At 36.0% G+C, this 21,984-nt stretch overlaps 1 protein-coding gene across 3 annotated transcripts in view; it reads right to left on the bottom strand.

Annotated features, from left to right (window-relative positions):
• The window catches only part of CSMD3 (CUB and Sushi multiple domains 3), a 1,196,954-nt gene that overhangs the window by 316,559 nt on the left and 858,411 nt on the right, over window positions 1-21,984 (bottom strand). For all 3 annotated transcript variants that reach the window (XM_036830958.1, XM_036830959.1, XM_036830960.1), the window contains one exon: window positions 19,588-19,790. In XM_036830958.1, the coding sequence (XP_036686853.1) occupies window positions 19,588-19,790 (203 nt within the window). The remainder of the gene's footprint in view (window positions 1-19,587; window positions 19,791-21,984) is intronic.

Below are 21,984 nucleotides of genomic sequence, written 5' to 3'. Positions count from 1 at the left end.
AAGAATATATAAAAAAAGAATGTCTATATGTGTGTAACGGAGTCACTTTGCTGTACAGCAGAGATTGGCACAACACCGTAAATCAACTATACTTCAGTGAAAAAAAATAAAATAAAATAAAATCGTTCAAGTAATATGTGTGGGGGATTTCCCTGGTGGCGCAGTGGTTAAGAACCCGCCTGCCAATGCAGGAAACACCGGTTTGAGCCCTGGTCCAGGAAGATCCCACATGCCGCGGAGCAACTAAGCCCACGAGCCCCAACTACTGAGCCTGTACTCTAGAGCCCGAGAGCCACAACTACTCAGCCCATGTGCCATAACTACTGAAGCCCATGTGCCTAGAGCACGTGCTCTGCAACAAGAGAAGCCACCGCAATAAGAAGCCCGTGCACCGCAACGAAGACCCAACACAGCCATAAATAAATAAATAAATAAATAAATAAATAAATAAATAAATAAATTTATTTTTAAAAAAGTGTGTGAAATGAATGAATGGGTGAATGAATGAACAAAATTACAGCTAGTCATTTCAATGTATGCTTAAGGTTTGTTTATAATTTAGCATTTGTTTGACACTGGGAAACATTTATTCCAAGACTGCAGTAACAACATTTATATTACATTTTAATTTGCTTTAATTAATCTATCTGGATAACCTGAGGCTGTTTTCAGAACGATACTGATAGCACTAAATACTACAGAAAATGACTGCGTTCTCACCATTTTTACAACTCATCAGTACTGTAAATATACTTCTGACTTCTCATTTTATATTTGTTTCATCTAATTGAGAGTGTAATTTAATTGGAAATGTGCACCTCACCTAATACATATTTCACAGTCCTAACTAGCACATGTATAAGTTTCGACTATATTATGGATGATAATTCAGAGATAATGTCTGAATTACCATCTTGGTGACCTTGGGCAAATTAACAGTCCAGTTTGCTTATGGCATTGCTCTGTGCAACAAAGAATAAATACACTTAAATCACTCATAAGTTCTTGTGTGTCCTTTCCATTCAGAAAGTAGACTCTGGTATAAACTTGTTTATCTCAAGAACTTTCAAAAGAGAAAAACCTTAGATTCTATACAGCTGGATAAAATCAAAAGCAGAAGACTTGTACTGTAATCTGTACTGTTGTAAGAAGGGGACACTGACCAGGTTGTATTAGTTCCCTGAATTTTAACTGCCTCATCGGTAAAATTGACATAGTAATAATTTTCTACCTGCCTGATTTAGTATTAGAAAATAATCTTAAGGTTCTATTCTAACAATTATATTGTATAATTCTATGAAAATATAAACTCTGAGATAAATCTTTAAAGACCAGTAGATTTTACTATTCACTGTGTAGTTTGTCTAAGAAGTTGTTGTATATTTTTTTGCAATATGTCAAAACACTTCAGCAAGGTCACAGTCCAAATTTGGTATTCACAAGGCCTTACACTCTTCTCTTCCAGTTCTATTGTCTTATATTTTTGTATTGACTAAGAAATGACACGATATTCTCCACTTCACTATCTATAAGGAAATCAAACTGGGTAATGGGAATATTTAACCTGGAAGGAAATCCCATCTAGAATCAAATCAATCGGAAAATATGTGAAATGCAGATGGTAACCTAGAGGTGGATTTCACCCTGGAGAATTTTGCCCTTGACTGAGTCCCTGCTTTGTACAAGATCCATCAATTTTACAAAGAATGTTCAACGTCATTATTAGGCCTACACTCTGCCAGCTACTCAGTAACGTGGCTATCTTTAGAATTTCATTATGTTTCTAAGGATACATCTAATGATATGGCAAGTCAGGTTAAAGTAGATAGCAGCATGACAGAGATTTTCCTCCTATCACCTCTAGAGAGAAACAAAGCTGCCAATGCAAAAGAAACCACAAAACTAGTGTTATAATATATTCCAAGTACTTTATATAGAAATACCTTTTTAAACACATATTTACTCATTTATTTCACCAGGTAATTGTTGTGCACCCACTATAAGCCAAGTATGTTTTATATTGGGGATGAACTGTAATAAGAACCAACACCTCCATACCATCATTGATTCTTGTGCTCTAATACATGGACAAAAGTGAAAATAATATCACTGGTCTAATTTCTTTGAAATCAAAAGGCATGTTAGGTTGAAGACTGTCAAAGGTACCTAAACAGGAAACTGATTTTATATCCAAGGATTATAAGGGATTATATAGAAGTCTAATTCAGAATTGAATTCTAATATTTGGAGATCACCAGAATTAGTGAGCAAAAAAAGAGTAAAAACATATAAATATTGTTTTACATTAGTCTTGACTGACAGTATATAATACCAGTGTGCTTTTAATTTTAAATTATTAAAAAATTTCCTACTCAATCAGTTTCATTTAACATTTACTAAGTATGAAATACCAGGTACAATGCCAAGTTCTGGTGATACAAATATTAATAGGATAAACCTTGCGCTTCAAAGGAACACAGTCTAAGAGGGACAGCAGATGTGTATATGTCTTTAATATAATAAAATGTTTATTAAAATCAGGTGACATTTGTCATTGAAAGTGAAAAATTGTGGGCATGAAATAAAAAGCTAAAAGTAATTTAAATTATGTAATTAAAAATATGTACTGATTTACCAGATTGATAATATTACATTGATGAATTTTTCAAAATAAGTATCTATGCAAAAACTACTAAAAATAATTTCTAAAATATTAAAATGCCATGTCTGTGCACACAAAAACATCTTTACATGAGTTAATTAAACATTAAAAATAAGATAAGCAAAATGATCATTTGTGGTACAACTGTACATTCTCTAACTGGTTTCCTAGACATATTTAATGTCATTTTACTATTTTTTCTTAAGTATGTGGTTTTCAATATATTCTTATTTTTATTGGTATTGTTAAAGGTATTTTTAATACATTTTAAATCGTTGGCATGTTAACAGAGGTCTCTACAGGCCATACTATTTTTAATTGAGAAAGGTTTTTCTTTATAGGTATTGAGGTGTCTGGTAGGCTTAGGACTAATTCTTTAAAATAGAGGAAAGTTTCAATTTGATTTTATTTCATACAACAATGTGTAAATATTTCAGCTTAAGTATTTTCACAGATAGTAAATTTTTACTTCTTTTCAGATACCTTTCTTGACAAAAATTTTTATAATATAAAGCTTACCAAGTTGTCTTAAATTATGATTTTTTTTGGAATACTTCACTTGTAAGCTGTATAATTGTATGTTTTCTCAATTTTATTCTATTAGAGTATAAAATATAAATTCAATCTGATTAAAAAATAAGAACTTCATCAAAAGATACTCTCTTTTCACAAGTCAAATCATACTACAGGACAATAATAGTTTCAAATTTTAATTTTATACAGTGTTTTAACTTTTAACTTTCATAAAAATAGCATTTAAATGTCTTCCTATTTCCAAACTTTGTTTTCAATAATTATAATTCACCAAAATTTTCAAAAGCTGAAGATCTTTAACATGCCAATAACTGAATATTTTGATTAAAGATTTTCATATGATTTTAATATAAATCAACCAAATTTAAAGGTTTTATTATCAAAAATTTCAAAACCATAGTAGGGCATTTTGGTTGATTATGAAAAAGAGTGCTTCAGAGATGCAAACTTTTCTAAGTCTGAATGACAATGAGTAGAGAAAACAGAAGCTGGTACTGACATACTAAAGTTTATTTATTTTTGAATCAGCATTACTTTGTCATACACACAAAAAATGTAATTCAATTATTTTGCTGTATATAAAAATATCTGTAAATTTTAATGACAGTTTTATTGTGATGGGTAGAATTTGGTTGGTTGCAGTTATGAATTATATGTACACCACAACCAATTCTAAGTATATATCTGTTTCTTAATTTTATAAGAGCTTTGTTTTTGCCATGAAGTTGTGTGTCACCAAAATTTATATTTGTATTATTATCACAAAACAAATAGCCTTATCCTTAACACTATAATTTTAATATGTGATCTTTGTCTCATTTAAAAAATATTTAAAAGATAATTGTTTGCTTGAAGTTTAAAAAATGTATTGTGGTGTTAATATAAATAGAAGTAAGATAAATGGAAACAACAGTCCAAAGGAAAGAAGGGGGAAATGTAAATACACTATCATTCTTACATTATATATGACGGTGTGTAATAGAAGTTAATGGTAGGTTTTGATCAAAGATGTATGCTATTAATATTAGAGCAAGTACACCCCCACCTCCAAAATGTTTAGCCAATAAGTTAATAGAGGGGAAGAAAATGATGGTGGAAATACACACAGGTGGGTCCAATAAAAGTAAATAGCAATACGGCAGCCAAACCAAACCATAACAATTACATTATGTGTGAACGGTCTAACGATTTAAAGACTGCAATTCGGGGGAAGGGGAAGTTGGGACGAAGTGAGAGAGAAGCACTGACATATATACACTACCAAATGTAAAGTGGATGGCTTGTGGAAAGCTGCTGTATAGCACAGGGAGATCAGCTCCATGCTTTGTGACGACCTAGAGGGGTGGGATAGGGAGGGTGGGAGGGAGATGCAAGAGGGAGGGGATATGGGGATATATGTATACATATAGCTGATTCACTTTGTTATACAGCAGAAACTAACACAACATGGTAAAGCAATTATACTCCAATAAAGATGAAAAAAAATAAAGACTACAATTAAAAGGCAGAAATCTTCAGGCTGTATAAAAAAACAAGACTCAAGCAAGTACTATCTCAATCATGTGCTGTTTAAAGTAGAAATCTACTTTAAATATAAAGACACTAACAAGTTAAAAGGATGCTAAATGAAATACCGTGCAAACACTAATTATAAGATATTCATATCAGACAATGCAAACTTCAAGACAAGGAAAATTACCAGAGAAAAAGAAAGCTACTTCATTCTAAAGAAACAGTCAACTCATTAAGAAGGCATAGCATCTCAAACATACACACCTAGTAACAGATCTTCATGATACACAAAAATGACAGGACACGATAAGATAGAAAGAATAAACAGGCAAATCCACAATTGCTGTTGGGCATTTCAATGCTACTCTTTCATTAGTGGATTAAAAAAAAAAAGTAGGAGAGGAGAGAAGATGGTGGAAGAGTAAGACGCGGAGATCACCTTCCTTCCCACAGATACAGTAGAAATACATCTATACGTGGAACTGCTCCTACAGAACACCCACTGAACGCTGGCAGAAAACGTCAGACCTCCCAAAAGGCAAGAAACTCCCCCCGTACTTGGGTAGGGCAAAAGAAAAAAGAAATAACAGAGACAAAAGAATAGGGATGGCACCTGCACCAGTGGGAGGGAGCTGTGAAGGAGGAAAGATTTCCACGCACTAGGAAGCCCCTTCGCGGGCAGAGACTGCGGGTGGCAGAGGGGGGAAGCTCCGGAGCCACGGAGGAGAGCGCAGCCACAGGGGTGCGGAGGGCAAAGCGGAGAGATTCCCGCACTTCCCGCACGGAGGCTCGGCGCTGACCAGCACTCACCAGCCCGAGAGGCTTGTCTGCTCAGCCGCCGGGGCGGGCGGGGATGGGAGCTGAGGCTCGGGCTTCGGTCGGATCGCAGGGAGAGGACTGGGGTTGGCGGCGTGAACACAGCCTGAAGGGGTTAGTGCACCACAGCGAGCCGGGAGGGAGTCCGGGAAAAAGTCTGCAGCTGCCGAAGAGGCAAGAGACTTTTTCTTCCCTGTTTCCTGGTGCGCGAGGAGAGGGGATTCAGAGCGCCGCCTAAACGAACTTCAGAGAAGGCCGCGAGCCGCGGCTAACAGCGCGGATCCCACAGCAACAGGGGCGCAGAGGGGAAAAACGGAGAGATTCCCGCACAGAGGCTCAGCGCCGAGCAGCGCTCACAAGCCAGCCCGAGAGGCTTGTCTGCTCCCCCGCCGGGGCGGGCGGGGCTGGGAGCGGAGGCTCGGGCTTCAGTCGGAATCGCAGGGAGAGGACTGGGGTTGGCGGCGTGAACACAGCCTGAAGGGGTTAGCGCACCACAGCTGGCTGGGAGGGAGACCGGGAAAAAGTCTGCAGCTGCCGAAGAGGCAAGAGACTTTGTCTTGCCTCTTTGTTTCGCGGCGCGCAAAGAGAGGGGATTCAGAGCGCCGCCTAAACGAACTCCAGAGACTGGCGCGAGCCGCGGCTATCAGCGCGGACCCCAGAGACGGGCGTGAGATGCTGGGGCTGCTGCTGCCGCCTCCAAAAAGCCTGTGTGCGAGCACAGGTCACTCTCCACACCGCCCCTCCCGGAGCCCGTGCAGCCCGCCACTGCCAGCGTCCCGTGATCCAGGGACAACTTCCCCGGGAGAACGCACTGCGCACCTCAGGCTGGTGCAACGTCACGCCGGCCTCTGACGCGGCAGGCTCGCCCCGCCTCCTCCGTACCCCTCCCTCCCCACTGCCTGGGTGAGCCAGAGCCCCCGAAGCAGCTGCTTCTTTAACCCCGTCCTGTCTGGGCGGGGAACAGACGCCCTCAGGCGACCTACACGCAGAGGCGGGGCCAAATCCAAAGCTGATCCCCAGGAGCTGTGCGAACAGAGACGAGGAGGGGAAATCTCTCCCAGCAGCCTCAGAAGCAGCGGATTAAAACTCCACAAACAACTTGATGTGCCTGCATCTGTTGAATACCTGAATAGACAACGAATCATCCCAAATTCAGGAGGTGGACTTTGGGAGCAGGATATATTAAATTTTCCTCTTTCCTTTTTTTTTGTGAGTGTATATGTATATGCTTCTGGGGGAGATTTTGTCTGTATAGCTTTGCTTTATAATAGCATTATTTTACTTCACTATATTATAGCCTCTTTCTTTCTTTCTTTCTATTTTTTCTCCCTTTTACTCTGAGCCGTGTGGACGAAAGGCTCTTGGTGCTTCAGCCAGGCATCAGGGCCATACCTCGGAGGTGGGAGAGCCAACTTCAGGACACTGGTCCACAAGAGACCTCCCAGCTCCACGTAATACCAAATGGCAAAAATCTCTCAGAGATCTCCATCTCAACATCAAGACCCAGCATCACTCAATGACCAGCAAGCTACAGTGCTGAACACCCTATGCCAAACAACTAGCAAGACAGGAACACAGCCCCATCCATTAGCAGAGAGGCTGCCTAAAATCATAATAAGGCCACAGACACCCCAAAATACACCACCAGACGTGGACGTGCCCACCAGAAAGACAAGATCCAGCCTCATCCACCAGAGCTCAGGCACTAGTTCCCTCCACCAGGAAGCCTACACAACCCGCTGAACCAACCTTAGCCACTGGGGACAGATACCAAAAACAACGGGAACTACGAACCTGCAACCTGTGATAAGGAGACCCCAAACACAGTAAGATAAGCAAAATGAGACGACAGAAAAACACACAGCAGATGAAGGAGCAGGGTCAAAACACACTAGACTTAACAAATGAAGAGGAAATAGGTAGTCTACCTGAAAAAGAATTCAGAATAATGATAGTAAGGATGATCCAAAATCTTGGAAATAGAATAGACAAAATGCAAGAAACATTTAACAAGGATGTAGAAGAACTAAAGAAGAACCAAGCAATGATGAAAAACACAATAAATGAAATTAAAAATACTCTAGATGGGATCAATAGCAGAATAACTGAGGCAGAAGAAAGGATAAGTGACCTGGAAGATAAAATGGTGGAAATAACTACTGCAGAGCAGGATAAAGAAAAAAGAATGAAAAGAACTGAGGACAGTCTCAGAGACCTCTGGGACAACATGAAACGCACCAACATTCGAATTATAGGGGTCCCAGAAGAAGAAGAGAAAAAGAAAGGGACTGAGAAAATATTTGAAGAGATTATAGTTGAAAACTTCCCTAATATGGGAAAGGAAATAGTTAATCAAGTCCAGGAAGCACAGAGAGTCCCATACAGGATAAACCCAAGGAGAAACACGCCAAGACACATATTAATCAAACTGTCAAAAATTAAATATAAGGAAAACATATTAAAGGCAGCAAGGGAAAAACAACAAATAACCTACAAGGGAATCCCCATAAGGTTAACATCTGATCTTTCAGCAGAAACTCTGCAAGCCAGAAGGGAGTGGCAGGATATACTTAAAGTGATGAAGGAGAAAAACCTACAACCAAGATTACTCTACCCAGCAAGGATCTCATTCAGATGTGATGGAGAAATTAAAACCTTTAAAGACAAGCAAAAGCTGAGAGAGTTCAGCACCACCAAACCAGCTTTACAACAAATGCTAAAGGAACTTCTCTAGGCAAGAAACACAAGAGAAGGAAAACACCTACAATAACAAACCCAAAACATTTCAGAAAATGGGAATAGGAACATACATATCGATAATTACCTTGAATGTAAATGGATTAAATGCTCCCACCAAAAGACACAGGCTGGCTGAATGGATACAAAAACAAGACCCATATATATGCTGTCTACAAGAGACCCACTTCAGACCTAGAGACACATACAGACTGAAAGTGAGGGGATGGAAAAAGATATTCCATGCAAATGGAAATCAAAAGAAAGCTGGAGTAGCAATTCTCGTATCAGACAAAATAGACTTTAAAATAAAGACTATTACAAGAGACAAAGAAGGACACTATATAATGATCAAGGGATCGATCCAAGAGGAAGGTATAACAATTGTAAATATTTATGCACCCAACATAGGAGCACCTCAATACATAAGGCAAATACTAACAGCCATAAAAGGGGAAATCGACAGCAACACAATCATAGTAGAGGACTTTAACACCCCACTTTCACCAATGGACAGATCATCCAAAATGAAAATAAATAAGGAAACACAAGCTTTAAATGATACATTAAACAAGATGGACTTAATTGATATTTATAGGACATTCCACCCAAAAACAACAGAATACACATTTTTCTCAAGTGCTCATGGAACATTCTCCAGGATAGATCATATCTTGGGTCACAAATCAAGCCTTGGTAAATTTAAGAAAATTGATATCGTATCAAGTATCTTTTCCAACCACAACGCTATGAGACTAGATATCAATTACAGGAAAAGATCTGTAAAAAATACAAACACATGGAGGCTACACAATACATTACTTAATAATGAAGTGATTACTGAAGAAATCAAAGGGGAAATCAAAAAATACCTAGAAATAAATGACAATGGACATACGACGACCCAAAACCTATGGGACGCAGCAAAAGCAGTGCTAAGAGGGAAGTTTATAGCAATACAAGCCTACCTCAAGAAACAGGAAACATCTCGAATAAAAAACCTAACCTTGCACCTAAAGCAATTAGAGAAAGAAGAACAAAAAAACCCCAAAGCCAGCAGAAGGAAAGAAATTATAAAGATCAGGTCAGAAATAAATGAAAAAGAAATGAAGGAAACAATAGCAAAAATCAATGAAACTAAAAGCTGGTTCTTTGAGAAGATAAACAAAATTGATAAACCATTAGCCAGACTCATCAAGAGAAAAAGGGAGAAGACTCAAATCAATAGAATTAGAAATGAAAAAGGAGAAGTAACCACTGACACTGCAGAAATACAAAAGATAATGAGAGATTACTACAAGCAACTCTATGCCAATAAAATGGACAACATAGAAGAAATGGACAGATTCTTAGAAATGCACAAACTGCAGAGACTGAACCAGGAAGAAATAGAAAATATGAACAGACCAATCACAAGCACTGAAATTGAAACTGTGATTAAAAACCTTCCAACAAACAAAAGCCCAGGACCAGATGGCTTCACAGGTGAATTCTATCAAACATTTAGAGAAGAGCTAACACCTATCCTTCTCAAACTCTTCCAAAATATTGCAGAGGGAGGAACACTCCCAAACTCATTCTACGAGGCCACCATCACCCTGATACCAAAACCAGACAAAGATGTCACAAAGAAAGAAAACTACAGGCCAATATCACTGATGAACATAGAACATGCAAAAATCCTCAACAAAATACTAGCAAACAGAATCCAACAGCACATTAAAAGGATCATACACCATGATCAAGTGGGGTTTATCCCAGGAATGCAAGGATTCTTCAATATACGCAAATCAATCAATGTGATACACCATATTAACAAATTGAAGGAGAAAAACCATATGATCATCTCAATAGATGCAGAGAAAGCTTTTGACAAAATTCAACACCCATTTATGATAAAAGCCCTGCAGAAAGTAGGCATAGAGGGAACTTTCCTCAACATAATAAAGGCCATATATGACAAACCCACAGCCAACATTGTCCTCAATGGTGAAAAACTGAAACCATTTCCACTAAGATCAGGAACAAGACAAGGTTGCCCACTCTCACCACTATTATTCAACATAGTTTTGGAAGTGTTAGCCACAGCAATCAGAGAAGACAAAGAAATAAAAGGAATCCAAATCGGAAAAGAAGAAGTAAAGCTGTCACTGTTTGCAGATGACATGATACTATACATAGAGAATCCTAAAGATGCTACCAGAAAACTCCTAGAGCTAATCAATGAATTTGGTAAAGTAGCAGGATACAAAATTAATGCACAGAAATCTCTTGCATTTCTATACACTAATGACGAAAAATCTGAAAGTGAAATTAAGAAAACACTCCCATTTACCATTGCAACAAAAAGAATAAAATATCTAGGAATAAACCTACCTAAGGAGACAAAAGACCTGTATGCAGAAAATTATAAGACACTGATGAAAGAAATTAAAGATGATACAAATAGATGGAGAGATATACCATGTTCCTGGATTGGAAGAATCAACATTGTGAAAATGACTCTACTACCCAAAGCAATCTACAGATTCAATGCAATCCCTATCAAACTACCACTGGCATTTTTCACAGAACTAGAACAAAAAATTTCACAATTTGTATGGAAACACAAAAGACCCCGAATAGCCAAAGCAATCTTGAGAACGAAAAATGGAGCTGGGGGAATCAGGCTCCCTGACTTCAGACTATATTACAAAGCTTCAGTAATCAAGACAGTTTGGTACTGGCACAAAAACAGAAATATAGATCAATGGAACAGGATAGAAAGCCCAGAGATAAACCCACACACATATGGTCACCTTATCTTTGATAAAGGAGGCAAGCATATACAGTGGAGAAAAGACAGCCTCTTCAATAAGTGGTGCTGGGAAAATTGGACAGGTACATGTAAAAGTATGAAATTAGAACACTCCCTGACACCATGCACAAAAATAAACTCAAAATGGATTAAAGACCTAAGTGTAAGGGCAGACACTATCAAACTCTTAGAGGAAAACATAGGCAGAACACTCTATGACATACATCACAGCAAGATTCTTTTTGACCCAGCTCCCAGAGAAATGGAAATAAGAACACAAATAAACAAATGGGACCTAATGAAACTTAAAAGCTTTTGCACAGCAAAGGAAACCATAAACAAGACCAAAAGACCACCCTCAGAATGCGAGAAAATATTGGCAAATGAAGCAACTGACAAAGGATTAATCTCCAAGATTTACAAGCAGCTCATGCAGCTCAATAACAAAAAAACGAACAACCCAATCCAAAAATGGGCAGAAGACCTAAATAGACATTTCTCCAAAGAAGATATACAGATGGCCTACAGACACATGAAAGAATGCTCAACATCATTAATCATTAGAGAAATGCAAATCAAAACTACAATGAGATATCATCTCACACCGGTCAGAATGGCCATCATCAAAAAATCTAGAAACAATAAATGCTGGAGAGGGTGTGGAGGAAAGGGAACACTCTTGCACTGTTGGTGGGAATGTAAATTGATACAGCTACTATGGAGAACAGTATGGAGGTTCCTTAAAAAACTACAAATAGAACTACCATACGACCCAGCAATCCCACTACTGGGCATATACCCTGAGAAAACCATAGTTCAAAAAGAGTCATGTACCAAAATGTTCATTGCAGCTCTATTTACAATAGCCAGGACCTGGAAGCAACCTAAATGTCCATCGACAGATGAATGGATAAAGAAGATGTGGCACATATATACAATGGAATATTACTCAGCCATAAAAAGAAATGAAATGGAGGTATTTGTAATGAGGTGGATGGAGTTAGAGTCTGTCATACAGAGTGAAGTAAGTCAGAAAGAGAAAAACAAATACAGTATGCTAACACATATATACGGAATCTAAGGAAAAAAAAAAAAGGCCATGAAGAACCTAGTGGCAAGACGGGAATAAAGACACAGACCTACTAGAGAATGGACTTGAGGATATGGGGAGGGGGTGGGGTGAGATGTGACAGGGTAAGAGAGTGTCATGGACATATATACACTACCAAATGTAAAATAGATAGCTAGTGGGAAGCAGCCGCATAGCACAGGGAGATCAGCTCGGTGCTTTGTGACCACCTGGAGGGGTGGGATGGGGAGGGTGGGAGGGAGGGAGATGCAAGAGGGAAGAGAAATGGGAACATATTGTATATGTATAACTGATTCACTTTGTTATAAAGCAGAAGCTAACACACCATTGTAAGGCAATTATACTTCAATAAAGATGTTTAAAAAGAAAAAAAAAAGTAGACAAAATATCAGTAATAATATAGAACACTTCAAACACAATGCTATCAACCAACTGTATCTAATTGGTATTTAATTCACAATAATGGCAAGTGTACATTCTTTTCAAATGCACATGGTTCTTCTAGAAAAATATATGCTGGACCATAAAATAAGTCTAAGTAAGTTTAATTATTGAAATGTTAAAATTGTAACTAAATTTATAATATGAGATGTTTCATCTTTATCACAATAAACTTTCAAAGACTATACTCTGCTTCATAAAATGGAGGTAAAAAGTAAAACTTTTGCTGGAATTAAAATATTTGAGGTGATTAATGTTACTGATGTGACATATAAGATTGGACTCATTTAACTATTTGGGAAGTTCTTCTGGTAAGGAAGCTGGCATGTTAACACTTTTCATACATGCAGAAGAGAATTTAGAACATAAAGTGATGAAATTAGTAGAGTTTTCATATGTTCTAAATGAGAAGTCATGCTTTTTTTTAAACAGATTTATGTCTTCTAGTTTTCACATGGTCAATGACATCACATGATCCCCATGTATGTTAACATACATTGTGTACAAGTTGCATTTTCATCATTGATTTTCTTTTATTTTAATTGAGATGTTACTGTTTTATTTTTTAACATCTTTATTGGAGTATAATTCTCTAGTAGGTCTGAGTCTTTACTCCCGTCCCGCCCCTAGGTTCTTCATGACCTTTTTTTTTTTTTAGATTACATATATATGTGTTAGCATACGGTATTTGTTTTTCGCTTTCTGACTTACTTCACTCTGTATGACAGACTCTTGTTATTGGGTTTTTTGATGATTAGCACATCAAAATTTAAAAAAAATTTTTTGATGATTAGCAGACATTATGAGCAACTTGTATAAAATCCTTAATATGTAAGTAATAAAAGTCTAAGAACCATGTAGTTAATCCAAACAGGTATTCCAACAACTTATCATATTAAAATTTGTAGGCAATTTGTTCATAAAATAACAATATCAAGTATCAATATCTTAAAATATTAATATACTGTTAGGTCTAAATCTCATGTTTAATATCATATATACTACATTCTCAATCAAAATATCCCATCTTTCACATGAGGTTAACAAGTTATTAGGAAAAATTGGTCTATTAATACCAATGATATCAGGGTCCCAGGGATAAATCCAAAACCAGGGAGAAATTTTATTTAGGAAATAATTCAACTAAAAAGAACATAGCTATAGTAGATAGGTACTTTAAAATAATCATAATAATAATCAATTTAATACATCAGGTACTTTAAAATGACAAAGATGTTGTTGATGTATTATCATGGCTCCAAATCACCATTTAATTATGTTTCATATTTTAGAATATAAAATTGCCCCCTCCGTAGCTTAACAGAATGCTAATATAATATACAAGCCAAGGAAGTCTCATTTTATTCTGTATTCTACTAATTTTTGATTGTACAGAAAAATAACCAATCAGTTCGTGATTTACCCTCTAAAAATAATTTTACAATTTACCTAAATATGTTTAATTGAAATGGGATCATGTGGAACTCCCCACTTTTTTAAAAATGTGTTTCTGGATGTACTAAAATGCTTTGATTCACAAATCATAATAAACAAAAATTCTTCTAGATCCTTTCCTGCTATCTTTTTGGGTTTAGTTTCAAATTTTGCGAGAATAAGTTTGTCTGACATCCTTGTTGATCTCTGCTGGGTCTTCCTGACAGCCTCCTTCAGCTGAACTTTCTTTTAGAAATCTTGGTGGAATTAAGCTTTCTTAAGAAATGAATATTCAGTATGTACTTTCTATCCCACTGCTGCCATAAATGTCTATCGTAAAATAATAAAACAGTATGATAAAATAAATAATTGTTAATTTATCCTATAAAATAAATAACAAACACTCATGGCAAGAACATTCAGACTATAGCTCTACAGCACATCTGTGCAACCTCTACTTCTGTGCATATTTCAAAAATACATATTTCTCAGTGATTTGGCCAACTCATGGACTGACAGCTTTATGTATCTTTCAAGCCACAGAATAGATTATGACATAACTTGCTGTTATACAAAATAGCTGGCAGGGCAACAGTATCAAATAGTTCTCCCAATACTATCTAAGATCAGAATGGGTTAGGTGTTGATATCTGAGAATATTTTCATTTTATCTACAAGAGCCCTATATGCTATCCATGAAAGGGAAGTGTAAGTTACCTGGCATCCACAAAAGACTGGGAAATAGAGATGGGTTGTCAGTATTTGTCTTTCAAAATTAATCATGTATTATAATTACTCTGAGCACTGGGAATATATCTCGCACACTACTAGATGAGATCAAACACAAAGACAATAGCTAATAAATACACCTTGGCTATTTTAACAGAACTATTAATAACGATACTTTGTTGAAAATGGAAAATACAGACCAAATGTCAAACAAGTCAGGATGCCAGGAAAATAGGCATAAACCAGGGCTGTCTTGGGCAAACGAGGATATACAGCCATTCTAATATAATACACACATAGTGCCAGGGCACTGCAGATATGGGAGTGACTAATTCTGCCTATAAGTTCATTAGTACCTAAAGTATCATTTGACCTGGGCCTTGGAAAATGACTAAGAATTTACGGATATTTGAATGTGGACATAAGTGTTACAGGAACATGGAAGAGAGTTTGCAAAAGAAGCAGAAATGTGAAAGGTCAATGTCTTTTCAGGACAGTGCAGTTAGATGACTAGATGTATGTAACTGAATAGTGAGAGATGAGGCTGGCAGGTAATTTGGGTGCAAATTGTGGAGGCTTTAAATGTAATTCCACAGTTTTGAACTCATGACTGTGTAGCCATAAAAGAATTTTAAACAGAGGAGTGATGTCTGATTTATATTTTCAAAACATCAGTCAGGTGGAAATGTAGAGAAAAGTCTGGCTGGAGAGACAACGAAGTGAGTGGCTAGTCGACTGCTACAGCAGTGTAGGCAGTAATAATGAGGATGGGAACAAATGCAGGGGCACCATGCAGTCCTCTAAGGTCGGGAGACATCAATGTCTCATGACTAAGGAATCCATCTCCTTGAGAATTTTCAACAGTATAATATATGGCCCTTGGTATTTTGTATTATCCAGCAGGGGCATATTTTTAACAGAGATGTCAAAGAGTGAAGAGCACAGAAAACGCTCTGTCAAAATCAACTATTCTGTGGGCAAACGACAGCATGATACTTAAAGATGTCCTCCCTGAGGAACTAAAGTGGGATGAGACAAGCAGATTACAAATTTAAGTAGGAGATGTACATAGAGGCTGACTGCTGAGAACCAAGGGCAGAACATAGGACAGCATGAGGTAGCCATGTCAGACTTAAGTAGCTGTGATTAAGCAGAAGAGTCTGGCAGAAAATAACACCAAGAGGCAAAGCAAAAGACTACAAAGAATGAGCAGATCATGAAATAGAAGGCATGAGGCTGCTGATAGCGGCTTGACAGTGATTCTGAAGTTGGTATGTGACCTACATTTCAGTTAAATTCACTTTGCACCAAGTTCACTGAAATCCATTTTGTTGGTTGCGTTTTGTTGCTTAAGACGGTTTTGCTGCTATTTCCTGACTCATTCCTTTTTTAATTTATTATTTGACACTCAGCTCTTTGCTCAAAAAAGGAACAGGCATTGTGGTGGTGATGGTGGGCGGAATGGGAACAGAATGAAAATCTGACAATTAAAATAATGATACAAACTGATTTGGTTACTATTGTTCTAGTTTATGCCTGTTGTCCAGCTTAATTTTTAAGTGTCCCCTTTTACTCTCAAAAGTTATCTTAGATTTGAACAATAAATTCATGATCACCCTAAATAGAATGTTTGCTCTTTACAGACATTTAGAGAGGCAAAGTTCATATAATTAAAACATCTTCAGAACAATGAAATGATAAACCATGTTTTCACATCTTTATTTGGAAAAAAAATTATAGCTAGTGCCTAGAGCATGGGCTGGAATTTGTCTTAGAGAGGTCAGAGGATGTTTTAAAAAGAGATTGTTTTATAAACATTTAAAAATGTTTTATACAGAGGGCAGAAAATATTTTATAAAGAGAGGTCTTGGTGCTGAGTCTGGAAGAATGAGCAAGGCTTAAGAAAAAAATTTAAAGTAAAAGAAACTTTAGGGACAGAAAACAGTACAGGGTGTGTGTGTGTGTGTGTGTGTGTGTGTGTGTGTGTGTTTATGTAACTAAGAAGATTTGCCTAAGTGAAAGGAAAGATGCACTCGAGAAATAGCTGGAGATAAATATGCTTACTATCTGGTCCTTTAATAGACTCTCCTAGAATGAACGAATGAACAAATGAATAAATGGGTAACATGAGATAGATTTATCTTGGGAAAAGGAATTCAGGTAAAACCCTCAAGTGGCAAATTTTGACCTGCAAGCCAAATTTGACCCATAGTCATGATTTATTGGACTATAGACTTTAATATTCTCTTTAAGATTAGTTGAGTTGTTTTCTTTGACAATTAGATGACTTTACATAAAACTCTTTATTTCAAGTTCCACTTAAAAATTAGTCTGTCTTCCTATAGGGCAAAATGACTTTAGCCAGAGGGGGCAACTGTCCCTTTTAAATGGGAATGTACACATTCCAGCTTTCCTTTATTCCTTCTCACTGCTTCACTTGTATAAATCATCTGCTTTTTGGAAGTGTGACCTTAGATGTGGTTCTTGTAAGCATAATCAGAAAGACAAGCTGATTAAATTGTAGAACTTCATTGTAACTAATAACGCATAATTAAAATCTTTGTATTTCCTCTAGAATATTAATAAATAATAAATAAGGATAGCAAAAGAGTAGTAATAATTGCTAAGCATTTACTATGCACCAGGCACAGTGTTAATCTCCTTTCAGACATAGGTGGATTTGAGTCACAGCTGCAGGCATCTGCTAGGGTGTGACCTTGAACAAATTAACTCACTTTCTGAACCTCAGTGTATTGTTTGGTAAATGGGGATGATACAACATATCTCATATGGCTTCTGTGAGGATTAAATAGATCATACAAACTACTTACGGTTCTTGGCACCAAGCAAGACCTCATTCATGAAAAAACTATTTTCACATTTGAAATCTGAACACTTATAAAGCTGTATAGGCATAAGTTACAGAAGATCTCCAACCCAGAGACTAATTTTCATTGATTGATGCTATTCACAATATATTAACTCTCCAGGTAATTTTATTTCAATGAATAGGTTTTTAGTCTCAGATCAGTAGTACACATTTCTATGCATCTTAAAAGAATATTATGGAGGCAGATTTATTAAAACTCTGGTATGATACGTATTGTTTCCATAACTTTAATATGCCCTACAAATGCAATAAATATAAAAATGTATTGCTAATTTCACAGACAAATGTGCATTAAAAATTCCATAAATGCATATAAAGCAGTCTGTTTCTATTAATCAGATGTACTTGGCATTCACAAACAATAGCCTGAAGCACCTTTTCACATGACTGCATTCAGACATTTAATCACAAATAACCATTTAAGTGTAAAACCTTACTAATTTAAGGTAAATGAAAGGAGAGCTGTTGGTTGCCAAACTACCATTATAAATAACTGAAATTGAACAGCAATCATAAGCAGTTTGCTGACAAATTGTTCCTAACTTCAAAAAAAGGAGAAATAAACAGTAGAAAATAGAAGATATAAATATGAACAATGTTTCATTTATAAGTGTTTCAGAATTACAAGCCATTTATGTTTATTAATTACATAATCATTCTCTTATTTTTCATTCCTTTTTTCTTTGTCTCAAAAGATACACTAAAGGTACAAATTGAAAGATATTGACTCTGCTGATATACACCTCTCTCACATGAACTTTATTTATAACACAATTCATTTACTTTAGTCGATTATGCCAAACAACTGTCTTCCATGAACAAAAGGTCTGTCAAGTTAATTATATATTTGTATTGACAAGTTGTTAACCTAAAGTGGTATATTTTCAGGCCAGTCGTTAAAAAAGCCCTTCATGCTTTTTCTAAAGGGTTCCAATTTTACATTTATTCATATAATGATAATAGTTCACTGGGCACCAACTATTTACTACTCAATACTAAGAACTGTGCACACGTGATCATGTTAAATCCTAATAATCTATTTATGATATGAGCATTATTATTCCTGTGTGAATTAGAAAACTCAGACTCAGGTGATGAGGTAAGGTGTCCAAAGTCAGCAATTAGTAAGAAGACAGGATGTGAATTAAGGCACATTTGAAGAATACTGGTTTGCACTCTTCCCATAGATGACGTTGGAAATCTCAATAAGTTTCAATTAATAGGACTTTTTAAGCCTATACAATTAGAAGATACCTTAGATATTTTTCTCAAAGAGATAATGTGTGTTGGTAATAAGAGTGAAAAAATAGCAACTAAAATTTTTGAGTTTTCATTTAGTTTCTCCAGCCATTAAACCAAAATCCGTTTTACAGAACAGCATATATTTAACCACTTAGCAGTGCCATAAAAAGAAAAAAGGCCATGAACACTAGTAATTATAATGAATGATATTTCATTGTTGTAGGAAATCTTTAATTTAATAGTAGATCTAAAATATTTTGTCAAAGCTTCCTGTGAATATATAATTAAGATCTTTAACAGAAGAAAAATAAAATTAGTAAAAATGTAGGGTTGCTTTTCTTTTAATGGCAAATATTCATTTCCTTCCTTATCTCCAAAAATTGTACATTTTAAAATATAATTTTACAGTAAATTCAAATTACAAGCTGTATAATGTAATTATTTCATTTGCTGAATTATTTTAACACCATCTTTACTTTATGGAAAATTGGTTTGACAATTGGAGAGAAGGGCTCAACAATTAATTAATTAAAAGTTAATTGTATTTCTTTTTTCTATGTTTTACCTTAACTCCAGATGAATAAGAAGACTAGAAATAGGAATATTTAAGATCATTAAAATTTTAAAATTAAAGTTTGAGCAGTAAACAGAACTATTTAAATAGCACTCCTATTTTTTATTGAAGAAATAAAAAAATAACTCACTTGAAAATTGAATTGCAAATCCAGATTTGCTGATATAAAAGTCCGTGTCAAACTGGATGGTTACTATGTTGAGGGTGCTATGGATTCCTTCAGGAATAAGAGAACCACTAATTTCCTTTAAAAGCATATCATTTTCTGGTGGACCATCCCAAACTCGGAGTATATCATGCGATGCTTCCGTATCAAAAGCAAGAAACTGTAGGCTGTGGGAGAACCATATATCTCTGATTATCTTAAACATGGATTCAGTTTTAAATAAAGAATATAACAAATATTCATCTTGCTTATACTAGATATTCCTTTTATTCTATCAGATAAAAATGAATTATGTAAACTGCATATATAAACAACGAATTTTTCTTGAGCAGTATAATTTTTTTTAGAATATGGTTAAATGTATTATTACATCACCTCTGCAAATTATAAAAACTTTAGGTATACAGACTATCCCTGACTTAGGATGATTCAGTTTAGGATTTTTTGGCTCTAAGATGGTACAAAAGAGATATGCATTCAGTAAAATCTGTACTTTGAATTTTAATCTTTTCCCAGTTGTGATATGCTGTATGATACTCTCTCATGATGCTGGGCAGTGGCAGGGAGCTACAGCTCCGTCAGTCACAAGATCACAAAGACAAACCACCAATACATTTACAACCATAATATACCCATAAAACCATTCCGTTTTTCACTTTCACTATAGTATTCAATAAAGTTACATGAGATACTCAACACTTTATTATAAAATAGACTTTGTGTTAGATGATTTACTGTAGACTAATGTAAGTGTTCTGAGCATGTTTAAGGTAGGCTAGGCTAAGCTATGATGTTCAGTAGGTTAGTTATATTATATGCATTTTCAACTTATAATATTTTCAACTTACGTTGAGTTTATCAGGACGTAACCCGAGGAAGATCTGTACATTCTTTTCAGTGTTCATGACTTTTAACTGTGGCAATGGCAGGTGACACTTAGAGGATCTCATATGTGCCAGGCACTGTGCAAAATGCATTACATCGATTTTCTTCCTTTAATTGTTACAATGACCCAATGCAGCAGGAACAATTTTTATCTCAATTTTACAAATGTAGCAAACGGGGTTGAGATAGATTAAATAAGATTGCCCAAAGGGTGGCAGAGTCATGAATTGAACTCAAGTTATCTAATTCCATAGTATGTGTTATTTCCACTGTTTCAAGTTTTTTGTTTGTTTTATCAGACTCAAATGAGGTTTATTCCGCAAATGCAAAAATGGTTCACATTCAAAAACCAACGATTACATTTCACCACAGTGACAGATATAAGGAGGAAAACAATCACATGAAGATCTCAATATACACAGAAAAAGTATTTAAAAAATTCAGTATCCATTCATAATCATCACACCCAGTAATCTAGGAGTAAAAGGGAACTTCCTTAATGTGAAAGTGTCTACCCCCAAAAAAATGCACAAAAAAGGAAAAAAAAAAGTTTCATGTTAAATCTATTTTGCTTTGTGTCTAATCTAGACAAAATTAGTGTCTGATTTTTTTGCGCCTAATGCCAAAAATTAGAAATCCAATTGTATCAACATGCTCAACTCTCTCTCTCTCTCCATATATACACACACACACACACACACACACACACACACACACACACACACATATACTACATTCATGTGTGATATGTGATCTGGGTTGCAACTTAATATCAAATATTTTTCTTTAATTTTTAAAAATCCCAGAATTCTGTTGAATTTAATATTTTCACATTTACCATTTCTAATATTTAAAACAAAACAATACGTGACCTATCTTAAAGAAAAGTAGGCTGAGGTTCGATTCAATTTGTAGCTGCAAATTGCCTTGCAAAAGTAATGTACCAGTTCACACTGCATCCAACAATACATGGAGTACACCTTGCAGCATGTTATTTGAAGGACAATATTTGTTTTTCATAAAACTGCCTTCATCACCCATAAGCCTGTTTGAAAATCCATCTATATAAAGCAGCAATTCTTAATGTCACTGTTTTGTGAGTGATAACACAATAGCTAGCTCATATGTCAAGGGGAATTTGTTCATTTACTGATTCATCCCTAGTCATAACAATAATAGTTAAACTAGAACTGAGAGCAGGTGCGCCTTGGAAACCTGACTGGTGTTAATTTAGGAGGCTACGGTTCCGCCATCATCTAAGAGGAAATTATGTGAAGAACTGTGAGCCACCTAACTAAACTCAGCAGGAACAGAACACTAACATGGTTAGAGCGTGGGAAGAGAGCAAATGCTTCAGAGATATGCCTAAATCTAGGGAAGACAGGGAATAGGTACTGAGTCCTCTTCCATTCTTATTTCTTCTAAACGTTCATGAGTCTGAACTCATGACAGTGATCTGCACAACTCTGTATACCT

Source organism: Balaenoptera musculus, chromosome 17 (assembly GCF_009873245.2).
Source record: "Balaenoptera musculus isolate JJ_BM4_2016_0621 chromosome 17, mBalMus1.pri.v3, whole genome shotgun sequence".
Classification (NCBI taxonomy): Eukaryota; Metazoa; Chordata; class Mammalia; order Artiodactyla; family Balaenopteridae; genus Balaenoptera; species Balaenoptera musculus.
The sequence above is the reverse complement of the archived record's forward strand: the minus strand, read 5'-3'. Positions and strand labels throughout refer to the sequence as shown.